This window comes from Cucumis sativus, chromosome 2 (genome assembly GCF_000004075.3).
Source record: "Cucumis sativus cultivar 9930 chromosome 2, Cucumber_9930_V3, whole genome shotgun sequence".
NCBI classification, from domain to species: domain Eukaryota; kingdom Viridiplantae; phylum Streptophyta; class Magnoliopsida; order Cucurbitales; family Cucurbitaceae; genus Cucumis; species Cucumis sativus.
The window spans coordinates 16,042,932-16,054,674 of NC_026656.2; the positions used below are offsets into that span (position 1 = coordinate 16,042,932).

General features: G+C 34.2%; 2 protein-coding genes across 3 annotated transcripts; one reads left to right on the top strand and one right to left on the bottom strand.

Annotated features, from left to right (window-relative positions):
* Window positions 1–1,840: 1,840 nt before the first annotated feature.
* LOC101209479 (SHUGOSHIN 2) lies at window positions 1,841–5,107 on the bottom strand. 2 transcript variants are annotated; one of them, XM_031880558.1, is made up of 13 exons: window positions 4,924–5,069; window positions 4,676–4,711; window positions 4,415–4,593; window positions 4,300–4,337; window positions 4,016–4,124; window positions 3,874–3,897; window positions 3,711–3,779; window positions 3,595–3,630; window positions 3,418–3,517; window positions 3,283–3,334; window positions 3,048–3,203; window positions 2,785–2,940; window positions 1,841–2,673 (listed from the first exon to the last, which is right to left on the bottom strand). In XM_031880558.1, the coding sequence occupies exons 3-13, from the start codon at window positions 4,559–4,561 to the stop codon at window positions 2,376–2,378; spliced, it is 1,185 nt and encodes a 394-aa protein (XP_031736418.1). In that variant the 5' UTR covers window positions 4,562–4,593; window positions 4,676–4,711; window positions 4,924–5,069; the 3' UTR covers window positions 1,841–2,375. The 2 variants fall into 2 exon arrangements, with proteins under 2 accessions (XP_031736418.1, XP_011649425.1); XM_011651123.2 differs by lacking the exon at window positions 4,676–4,711 and having other exon boundaries at window positions 4,924–5,107.
* A 2,199-nt stretch (window positions 5,108–7,306) lies between these two features.
* On the top strand, window positions 7,307–11,718 carry LOC101207535 (probable pectate lyase 12). Its single transcript, XM_004150323.3, has 4 exons — window positions 7,307–7,942; window positions 8,193–9,099; window positions 9,656–9,861; window positions 11,422–11,718. Exons 1-4 carry the CDS (start codon window positions 7,800–7,802, stop codon window positions 11,633–11,635), a joined length of 1,470 nt encoding a protein of 489 aa, XP_004150371.1. The 5' UTR covers window positions 7,307–7,799; the 3' UTR covers window positions 11,636–11,718.
* The last annotated feature ends 25 nt before the right edge of the window (window positions 11,719–11,743 follow it).

Consider the following 11,743-nt stretch of genomic DNA (forward strand, 5'->3'; position numbering starts at 1 on the left):
TGGAGTTGTTTGCCAAAGATAGTCGTTGGTGTTGGGTATTGGAAATGATCATTTTAGATTTCAAATGTACTCATCTTCACTTAAGAAATTGGTAGCCAAAGGTGGTTATCAGAGTTGATTACCATAGCATATCATATACCATGAATATTGTTAAAGCAGGGTGAGGATAGTTTTCCATAATGATTATTGTTGGATTTGATTGTCAATGTGGACTCAAAGAAAACGTTCAAAAAAGACAGCAAATTCACTATTTTACCCATTGACCTTGTAAAAATTTAGTTTAACCAAGATAGACTCAAAGAAAACGTTGGAAAGAGAGAAATTTTTACTTACCAACGTTAAACTTTAGTTAAGTGACAAGTTTAACTTCTTAATTTTAAGATTGATTTCTATTCTAAAGTTTTATAAACATATTATAAAAACCTCATATTTCTTTTATTAGTAATCAAGATATGAGTATTTTTTTTTCTCTTTCTAAATGGTCAAATTATGAAGTGTTTGTATTGAGTCTCCATTTCCGATCATTTTATCTTTTGTTTTTATTTTTAAAAATTAAGTCTAGCTCTAAATTATTAATTATTTTAAAAAATATGCATTACTTTCTATTAGTTTATTGCATTGTCATATTCATACAGTGCTGGTTGATGATTATGTTCAATCTGTCATGAATGGGTTCAATATTCAGATTCAAAATGATGGAATTATTTTGTCTTTTTTGAAGGGGAAAAAACCTATGAACAAAGAGAATATAAAATGCAACAATCATGTCTTTACACAAATAAATGTTAAAAAGAAAAATTGTTATGGAGAACAAAATTCTTGTTACCGATAAAAATCTAAAATAAATAATAGAGAGTTCGATTAATTTTACTCTATTTTAAAACACGGATGAATTGTAACTTTTTTTTTTTTTTTTGGTAATAAGGACTAAATTGCAAGAAGTTCAAACAATAATAAACTATACCACACAACAAATGACAATGGAAAACTCAAGTTTACCAATAATATGTTGGATAACAAAAAAGAAAAGAAAAGAGAAAGAAAAAGGCAATGTGCTGGAATCCTCTCTGCATAGTCACGAAAAGGTTTTACCAGAAATTCACACTATACTTTCAGATGCATTTTATCATAACAATACAATGAATCGTTTACCTTTGAAAACATTTAAGTTGAATTACAAAATTAGCATAGTCTACGGATGATGTTATAATAATAGTAATTTGGGTGAATCCCAAACATATTCACCAAATCATACAAATGATTTATGCAGCCAGAAGGAACACATTCAAAGGCTTCTGATTCCTTTTTTTTTTTTTTTTTTGTGTGTGTGTATTATATACATATATATTTCTTTCTTTTACACTTAAGGATCAAACGCGGTTTGGATTTGAAGAAGAAAAAGATGAAACATAAAATCCACCTTTTTCTTTTGGTTTAGTGTCTCCTTGTCTGCTTTAGCATGTGAGAGCAGGTGAAATTTTTTTGGGGTCCACACACCACTACCTACCACAAAAATTCTTCCCCCTACTATTTTTTCCAAACTCAAAACTGTTTAAAAGCAGACTAAAACACTAATGAATGTAGCAGTACTTAGTGCTGTACATTCTCTTGGTTTTAACAAACTGGGACTCGATCTTTTTTTCCAAAAGAATATGCATATTCAATCATATCAGATAAGAAAAACTAAGGCCATGCAGCAGCAGCAAGAGTAAAACAGGAAAAAAAAGAAAAGAAAAAAAAGATTGGTATTCAATTTGAGAGTGCTGGAATGAGTGGAGAATTGAGAGCGGAACAAGAACGAGAGTGTGAGTGTGAAATGTGAAAACCACGAGAAAGAGGATTGAGTTAAAAATTGAGGGAAGGGAATAAGTTTGATACTACAAACCATGCCCAAAATGTTCGATTCAAACATTGGGGCTTGGAATTAAAACCCACTACAAACTCATCATTCTATTTCATCCTTCCAAACATGCCAATGGAAAGTGAGAGAAAACAAACCCTTGAACTAATCAAGCATCAGATAATGGCAAAGGAAACATAATACCATTGCTTCCTCATTGTGCTACGTTCAACTAGATGCATTAGTTAACTTTGCTAAGGCAAAACGAGAGTGTTGTTTCAAAGATAAAATAGTGTCCTAAAACTAATTGGTCACTTTAGTCTGACAGGTGTTGTAAGGTTTGGTTTCATGCAATGAGCTCATTTAAGTCTTAAGGTACAAGGAAGCAAACTAGAGCTTTTTACAGTAAGAGCAGAATCTAATCTACCAAAGAATACAGATACAAAACTGGTGTTGCAGTCTTGTCTTCAATATCTACTAATATCACAAATCTCTCCTCTAGACAACAGGACGAAGCAATTTTGGTTAGGATTGATCATACCTGTCTGCGCATCTTGACATTAAGTGGAATTTCCTTATAGGAGATAACTTTCTCAGCAGCTCGCCTCGACGGTCTACCAACAGATGTCCTCCGACATTCTTGAACTTCTGATATATCAATAGAATTGTCATAATCTTCTTTTCCTACTGATGAAGTTGGAACAACTTCACACTTGGTCTCTTTGCATGGAAAAGCAGTACTGGTTGAATTGGAATTTTCAATCTCAAGTGAGTCTTTGATGGCCACTGGTTCCTCGAGTTTGAATTTTGTAGACTGCCTTCTCAAACAAGGCCTGATAAGAAAGTCAGTAAAGCTCATGTCAATTGATCTCGTGTATGCTATACTATCTGGAATAATTTTAGAAATGAAGCCAAACAAAGCAACTAAATATCCACGAACAGACCTTTTGACTTCAACCTTCTGAATCTCTGCTTGAAGAACTGATGTCTCCTGGCATTGAGGAGTATTGGTAGAATCGGAAGTTTCCATTTGGTGTAAGTCATTTGTAGTAACTGGTTCCTCAGCTTTGAATCTTGCAGACTGCCTTCTGGAACAAGGCCTATTGAAAATTCAATGAAGCTAATGTTCAGTATGTACTTATGCTTCATTTTGAGCACATCTTGAAAACAAAACCCAAATAAAGCAACTAAATATCCATGCACTAACCTCTTGCTTTCAACCTTTTGCACCTCTGTTTGTAGAACTGAAGTTTCTTTACATTGAGAAGCATCATTAGAATTGGAATTTTCTGTCTCCAAAATATCATTGGCAGCCAGGGGTTCCTCGGTTTTGAACATTGCAGACTGCTGTCTCAAACAAGGCCTATCAGAAATTAAACCAAGATCATGGTTTTGCTAAAATCAGATAAACCCAAATAAAGCAATTAAATCCACGAAAAAACCTTTTTCCTTCAATCTTTGGAACTTCTGTCTGAAGACTTGACGTGCCAAAAGCTGCACTCAGAAGAGAATTGGTTTTCAAAAAACGACAATATGTATATCTTGAAGCTGAAGGTAATTAGTGCACTGTCAATTACATTGTCGTCTGGATTGCCGTCGCCTGTTAGATTTGCAAGGCCTGTTATCCTGATTTGCATTTGTAGATTCCTCTGCCTCATTACATTCGGTGGTCCCTACCTTGCGGTACAGAAAAGAAATGCGTAAGTAACCTAAGAAATATTTACTAAAGAATAACAGTAGTATTGTTTATGCACCTCTCCAGGTTGAAGTGTTGCTGATTTTCCTTTACTCTGGGAAGAAAATTTTCAGTGTCAGTAATCAATAAACACTCAATTGCAACTTTGAAATGTCTAAAAGGAATCGAAGTAACCTCCAAATCCAGCTTTCTGGACATAAGAATGCCATTTTTACATCCAAGCTCATGCTGAAGCGCTTTTAACTGTATAAAATAAAATTAGTTTCAGTTGCAGCAACTTAAAGGGAGTTTGATGTGCAAACTAAATCAAATTTCAGATTACAGAAATTTATCTCACCCGATCTTTACATGAATTCAGTTCCTGGAAAAGGAAAAAAAACCCGATTCCAAGTATTAAATTTAGTTTCTAGGTTACTAGTTTCCCATGAAAAAGTGATACAATGGAAACTCAAGACAGAAAAAAGTAGATTCAAAATTACCGCCAGCATTTGACTGTTTGTTTGGGCAAGTTGCATGTTCTGCTGCTGCAATTTCTGAAAATTGGTTCTCAATTTCTCTAACTCCTTTCCACTTATCTCAATTATGCGACTATTTGAAAATACTCATCAAGGAAAAACTTCACCAATTAAAAGGAAAAGGAAAACTCAGAAGAAGAAAAAAAAATGCTATTTTATGGATCAACGTTATGGAAAAAAAATGCTGCTGCAATTTCTGAAAATTGGTTCTCAATGTTATGGATCAATATAACTGTCGAAAAGGATACTTTCTTTCCGCGATAACTTTCATGAGTGTCATATTTTCCTGGAACAGAAAATCAAAACATCATCAATAATATTAGCCAATCAAACAGGGCAGCTTATAGAACACATCAGAATTACCTTCTGTAACTTATCAACATATTCACAGGTCATAAGCAAACCCGGCTGCGTCTTCGTATCTCGCTTCTGCAGTGTAGGTTGCTCCTTCCAGTTGCTTATATCGGAAAGCCTTTTCCTCTGCCCACCTCCTACTTTGGAGCTCCCCATCGTTTTCTCCCCAGCCACATTCACATTTTGACCTAAAACCAACTTTCTCAGTCACTAAGACAAACTTGTAAATCGCTTGCTTTGATTACTTAGAACAAGCCCGAGGTAGTTCACCTAAATTCAATAATTCAGCCAAAATCTACAGAACTCCTAAACGGTAGAAACAACCGGAGTTAATTAAGCAAAACCTAGAACCCTTCGTAAACCATATAAAGCCCAGAAGCAATTAGAGTTCGAATTAAGCAATCCCAATGCCTAGAAACGGAATAAATTTCCGGAACTCCAACTGTACTAATACCAATCAAGCGGAAACAAACGGAAATCTGAAGAATTTGACAAGAAGGAAAGGATCAAGAAAGTACCTACAACACCGCAGTTCTCCGGATCGAGCGAAATGATATTCTCCATGCTGGAGAATTTACGGTGGAACCCTGAAATCTTTAAACTTAAACAAGAGATCTTGGAAGGAAGGATAAAAGTGTCTTCTGCTGAGAGGAGACCGAAGAGTGGAAATGAATTGCGAGGATTCGGATTGAGCGCGAAATTGATAAACGTTTGAGGGTAAATTTGTAATGTGATATTATTCAAGCAGCTCAACGGCTGTCCGAAGCAAGTTCCGAACCTAATTTAAATCTTCCTACGTATACCGAACCAAACATCTCATGAGCTGATGGGCAATATTGGGCCGTAATGGTTTCATAAGCCCAATATGAAAAGCAATTTTTTCCAAAAAAAAATAAATAATAAACCGTTAGGTTGGATTTGAATACATACATTATTATCAAGTATATAGTAACACTTTTTTAACGATTGGAAAGAAAGCGAATTTAAACTTTTTTAATGATAAATCTTATCTATGATAAACTCATACTAATGACAGACTTTCTATCAATATACTTATAGACTTCGAGAGCTAGATCTAAATTTTGTTATATCTATTAAAAAGACAAAAATTCTTATCACGTATTTGTTAATACTTTGGAACTTATTGTTATATTAGCAAATTCTTCTCAACCTAAAAATCACAAAGCTAACTAGTTTTAAATGGATACGTTCCAAAATATGTAAAATAAAAGTCTAGTTTAAAAAACGTCTCAATCTAAGTTACTTAGATTTCATTTTTTAGTAAAATTAATTCAAACATTACAATCACTTCTCGAGAGCATAAAAGAAGGTTGTCGATTATATTTGTGTGTTTGAAATATTTGCAAGAAAATTTAAGAAAAGCAGTTGAGTTTTCATAGTGTTAAATACAAACGACCATCTGTTTAAAAAGAACCTGTAGAGAAGTGTTGTTTTCAAACTTTCAGACCTATGTTATGAGAAAAAATATAATGTATTAGTTGAAATAAACTCAGTTCATATGTTATAATGATATGGTCTTACTTCCTATAAGTTAAAGATTTGATCTCATCGTACTGTGTACACACGAGCTCTATATTATCGTAAGTACTTTTGTGTCACTTTTTTTATTTTATCACAAGCGTTTTTTGCAAACCTATATTCTTTAAACTTTTAAAGCTTGTCTCATACCAAATAGAAATGTCACTTTCTAATGTTTCTCACCTTGTCTTTTTATTACATGTTAGGTCTCAATTGTCCACAACATTATTCAAACTATTTCTTCTTAAGAGTAGATGACTGTAGTTGATGGAACTTGAATATAGTTTAATTGGTCAATTTTTTTTTAATAAAAAGAACTAAACTAAACCCAACCATCCTTAATCATTAGTAACATGAAATATTGTTGATTAAAAAATTAAAATTAAATTGAATACAATGGAAGTTGATGAAAATGAAATAGATAGATATATTATGTATATGTGTTAAGTAAGGGAGGCATCAATCAAATTCATCCAACCACCAACCATTTATTGTAAAGCAAAATTTTAAGTCAAAATTGGTTTCATTAAGAAAATAGATATATAGAATAGCATGTGGGAGGTTGGATGTTGGAGGTCGCTTCTTACATATCTGTTTTTTTATCATATTATTATTTTGAAGATATCATTATTTCTGATTTGGTTAACCTTAACTCATTTTATTACACATATTTTTATTTCTTTATTTATTTATTCATGGCTGGTTTCTGCTGTATATTTTGCAATTTTAAATATGATTTGACATATATTCGGTCTCTTTATAATTTGAAAAGGGCAAAAGAAAAAAAAATTAACCATTTTTTTTATCTTAGAAAATTATTTTAAAAGATAAATATTATTTTAAAAGATAAATCTTTTCAAAATATTGCGTGTGGTGTAAAAAAACCAAACTATTGTGATAGAAATAAACAGACTTCGATTCATGTGATATTTTGATTCATTTTGCTATATTTATAAAAAATTTAAAAATACAATTATTTTCGAAACAGTTCAAACCAATTAATATCTTAAAATCTCATATTCTACTAATCACATCCAACATCCTCTTAACCTCTTAACATTCATTTCATTCAATATAGTTTCATTTCACACCACATGATTCAATATAGTTTCATTTCAGACCACATGATTCAATATAGTTTAGGAATCCAAACATTTGACAATTAGAAGTAGAAACTACAAATAAACCAATATTTGAAGAAAGTAATCATGAAACACAAAAAGTTGTTAGTAAAAGAAAAAAGGTAAGATGAAGAAGAATATCACACACGCACACATATATATATATAATGAAGAATAAAAAAGAAAGTATAGTTTTGAATGCAGAGGAACGTTAAAACAGACTGTCTCATCTCAGCAAATAATTTTTAATACAGAGATATGGGAAGGAAGAAGAAGAATACTAACATTTCATATCCCTATAATAAATTTAGCCAACCAAAAAAAAAAAAAACCAGATAGAAAAATGTAAGCAACAGTCTGCAAAAGGACACGCAAAAGAGAATAAAGAGAAGGGAAGGGAGAAAGAACCATTCCTCTTTCTCCTTCTCCTTCTCCTTCTCCTTCTCACATACCCTCTTTCAGACACAGTTGTCTTGCTCTCCATTCCTTCTTGATCCTCAAAAACCCTAACAACAAAGTAAAATAAAGCACTTTCCAGTTTCCTTCTTTACCCTTTTTGCCATTCCCCATGTTCTCTCTTTTTCCTATGTTGTTTTGCAGTTTCATTTATAGTTAACCAGATTTGTTCTTAGTTCATTTCAGAGGAAGGTACCTGAAAGAGAGTCTTCATTCTGAAAAAGACTCTTCTTTTTTTTTTTCTTCTTCTTCTACTTCTTCTCAAGCAGCTCCAAACAATGTTTGCTACTACTGGAGTTCTCTTCTTCATCTGGTTTCTGAGCTGCACTCTGCTTCCTCTTACCATGGCAACTTTCAACTTCAATCTCACTGTGCCAAATCTTCTACCAGATCCTGAGACTGTTGCTTATCAAGTTCAAAGGTAACAATTTCTTCATCCATTATCACATTTGACTCAATCTTGTTGGTTTCTCTGTTTGGAATCTTGGGTATCCACCATTTCCATTGTTCCTGGCTGTAAAAAGAGCACACCCCAAATGGGGTTCTGCACCTGAACTCTAGTTGACATTTTATCGAACAATTGGTGTGCATTACTGTGTTGCTCAAGCTGCTGCTCCCCTGTTTCTATGGCTTCCCCCGCATTAATACAAGGCTATCTCTCTTTCTTGCAGGAGTGTGAATGATTCCTTTTTCAGAAGACAAATGTTGTCCATTCATTCAAAAGGACAATCCAATTCCTGTCAAACTGCAAACCCTATCGACGATTGTTGGCGTTGTGACTCAAACTGGCAAGCTAATCGCCAACGACTCGCCGATTGCGGCATTGGATTCGGCCGAGATGCCATGGGAGGGAAAGGAGGTCAGATCTACGTAGTTACAGATTCCTCCGATCCCGACCCTGTAAACCCTCGACCTGGAACTCTCCGTTACGCCGTGGTTCAAGATGAACCTCTTTGGATCGTCTTTGCTGCAGATATGACAATCAAACTCAAATACGAACTCATGATGAACAGTTACAAAACCCTAGATGGCCGAGGCGCCAATGTCCACATTACCGGCGGCGGTTGCATCACACTCCAATACATCTCGAATGTAATCATCCACAACATCAACATCCACCACTGTGTCCCTACCGGTCACACCAACATCCGATCGTCCCCTACGCATGTCGGATACAGAGGAAAGTCCGACGGCGATGGAATATCGATCTTTAGCTCACGCAACATCTGGATCGACCATTGTTCTCTCTCGTACTGTACCGATGGCTTAATCGACGCCATAATGGGATCGACGGGAATCACGATCTCGAACAACTACTTCTCCCACCACGATGAGGTGATGTTGTTAGGGCACGACGATGGGTTCACGCCGGATTCAGGGATGCAGGTGACAATAGCTTTTAATTTGTTCGGGGAGAAGCTGGTTCAGAGAATGCCGCGGTGCCGACGGGGATACATTCACGTTGTAAACAACGATTTCCAATCGTGGGAGATGTACGCCATCGGCGGGAGTGGTAATCCGACGATCAACAGCCAAGGGAATCGGTATATTGCTCCAGGAAATCCCAATGCGAAGGAGGTACGTTCATCTTACTCAGTTTATCCACTCCGTAATAAAGCTCACCGGCGCGTTTATGGGACGCTCCGCTGAGGCAATTAAGTTTAAAATAATTTTCTTTTAAATTACTTTTGGACTACAAATTGTTTTCAAATTTGGACAATGAAAATATTATAATGTGTGAAATAGTTGAGAGCTATTGTTGGAAAGTAAAAAAAAAAAAGAAAAGAAGAAGAAGTTGGAGAAAAGTTCAAAGGTTTAACCTTTTAATTGAAAAGGAAATACAATGGTTAAAAATGGTGATTTGATAATGATTAGATTTCTATTAATTTAAAAATTTTCACTCCAAGTTTTATAGTGATTTCCATCCATCCATTAACACATCTTCAAGAACAAAAGCACCTTTTTGAAAATTATTTTTCTTAGTGTTAAAATTTTAACTAATTCCTTCAGAATTGATTTTGACCTGACGAATTTTATGTTGAAAAAAAAGGGAATTTAAAAAAGTCACACACGTGTGAGAGAATTATTATGATTGGTTTTGAAGCAGTGAAAAAAACCTTGTCGTTTGGTATAGGTGACGAAGCGCGTGGACACGAACGCGGGAGATTGGTCGGAGTGGAACTGGAGGACGGAGGGGGACATAATGGTAAACGGAGCGTTTTTTGTGCCTTCCGGCGAAGGACTCAGCAATATGTACGTTAAAGCTTCCAGTTTGCCGCCCAAATCCGCCGCTCTTGTCGACCAGCTCACTCTCAACGCCGGCGTCTTCGGTGGCTCCAGGTACCCTTCTTTCTTTTTTTTATTCCTCCACTTACCAAAATGCTCTCATACTCCCTGTTTGATCAAATTTAAGTATACATAGATAATGATATATTTTAACAAAAAAGAATAGGTTAAATTGGAGTGGTAATTTGTGGGAAATGAGAAAGTAAACATAAGACCCATTGCTTTCTTTTTGTCCTCACACTAGACCTCTATTTGTTTCTCTTTTCTTTTCTTTTTGTCTTTTTGCCTCTTCTGTCCACTTGTGCACTGCGAAAATAAGACCCATTGCTTTCCATTACACATCAAAATCTTATTTAGATCCTTATTTATTCATTGGGAAAAGGTAAATTCTACTCGGGGTTATATACACATTCACTTCAAATCAAATGTATAATCACCATGATCACTCCTTTTCTTCTTCTAACCTATTGAATTTGTCCCTCTATATTGTTACGGAAATGATGAAGATATATAGCAAAAACATCATTATTATTTGTGATTATTGTATTTTAGCCATAAATAAGATAGCACCAATATTATGTTTAGAGCTTCGTGTACATCCGACACCCTAGAATGGTTAGTTATCTTAGCTTCTCAAGTAATTTCTACATTTTTTTTCTTGTTTGTTGGGTAACATTTAAGGATTAAAATATCGATATTGATGTCAATATCTAGATTTCAATTTTATGGATGTATCGATATCAAAAAAATATGTAAAGTCAGAAAATTTATTTAAATAAATAATTAAGTTGTTTTTTTTTTTTTTTTTTTTTCCAAAATTGAGTTATGAATATATTTATTAGTATTTGCATTCATACAAAATTAAATACATGATATATTGTCTTTTAGGAGCATTTATAAAGATGTGATATACTTGTAAATATTTAATATGTATATTGAACTCTTGGATTTAGGATACTTTAAAGGTGAGTAACATTAGCTCAATTAGAAGAGTAGAGTTGTCCTATGGACCAAAGGAAAAAATGAATTGTCTTTTTAAAATTGTAAACATAAAAAAGGGTAAAAAGGGCGAACATGTGTATGTACAGAGAAAATGAGCAGTTGAGGCAAGTGGGGGGTTTTTCTTCATTAAATTAATCAATGAATAGCAGTGGTGAAAAGTTGATCTCTTGGTTAGTAGTATGGTATAAGTAGTTTTGTACCTTTTCTATTTCCTTTTTCATATATATATATATATACATATAATATATATATATAAAGTTTTTTGCTTTCCAGCTATGTCTTTTAGGTCCCACTTTCTTTCTCTATATTATTTGGAAATGGTGGACCCTACTTATCAGCTTCAATTTATAATCAAACTTATGACCTCTCACTCACCTACTTCTCTTTTCCCAAGTGGATCAAAGAAGAGAGACCACAGTTTTCAAACTTTTTTCTTTGTATGTTGAGTTCTATAAATGAATTTATTTCTATTAATGCTCATGATTTGATCTCATGATAATGTAAAATCGAGGCAATAAATTTCATTTCATGTTACGCATATTACTCGAACCCATCTGCTTAATCTTGTATATTATATTATGTTTTAAGTTTGTTTCATTTTCATTTGTGTAGGGAGAACAGACAGAGCACCTCGTACCCTGGAGACGAAGCCTCCTCCAGCAGCTCAGGATCCAGTGGCAGCGATGGTGGTGGTGACTACTTTGGGATGATATTCGGCGGGGGTGGGATAAACAATGCACCACCGCCATCTCTTTCAGCTGTTAACATGATCATTCTAACCCTATTTACTGTCTACGATGCCTTATTATTAACATTGTCATTGTAGTAATTGAAGAATTTCATTGAAAAAGAAAAGATAATATAAAACAAAAAAGAACAAACATCCATCTTTTCCAGATCTCTTTTCCCTTTCGCTACGTGCAGCAATATTTAA

Bases quoted from the DNA above. Each gene is read 5' to 3' on its own strand.
- LOC101207535 (XM_004150323.3), top strand. From the start codon at position 7,800: ATGTTTGCTACTACTGGAGTTCTCTTCTTCATCTGGTTTCTGAGCTGC. The intron at 7,943-8,192 runs GTAACAATTTCT...TCTTTCTTGCAG, and splicing joins GTTGCTTATCAAGTTCAAAG to GAGTGTGAATGATTCCTTTT. The intron at 9,100-9,655 runs GTACGTTCATCT...CGTTTGGTATAG, and splicing joins GAAATCCCAATGCGAAGGAG to GTGACGAAGCGCGTGGACAC.
- LOC101209479 (XM_011651123.2), bottom strand. From the start codon at position 4,969: ATGGAGAATATCATTTCGCTCGATCCGGAGAACTGCGGTGTTGTAG. The intron at 3,898-4,015 runs GTAATTTTGAAT...TTCCTTTTCCAG, and splicing joins CAAACAGTCAAATGCTGGCG to GAACTGAATTCATGTAAAGA. The intron at 3,518-3,594 runs GTGCATAAACAA...CTGTACCGCAAG, and splicing joins CAACACTTCAACCTGGAGAG to GTAGGGACCACCGAATGTAA.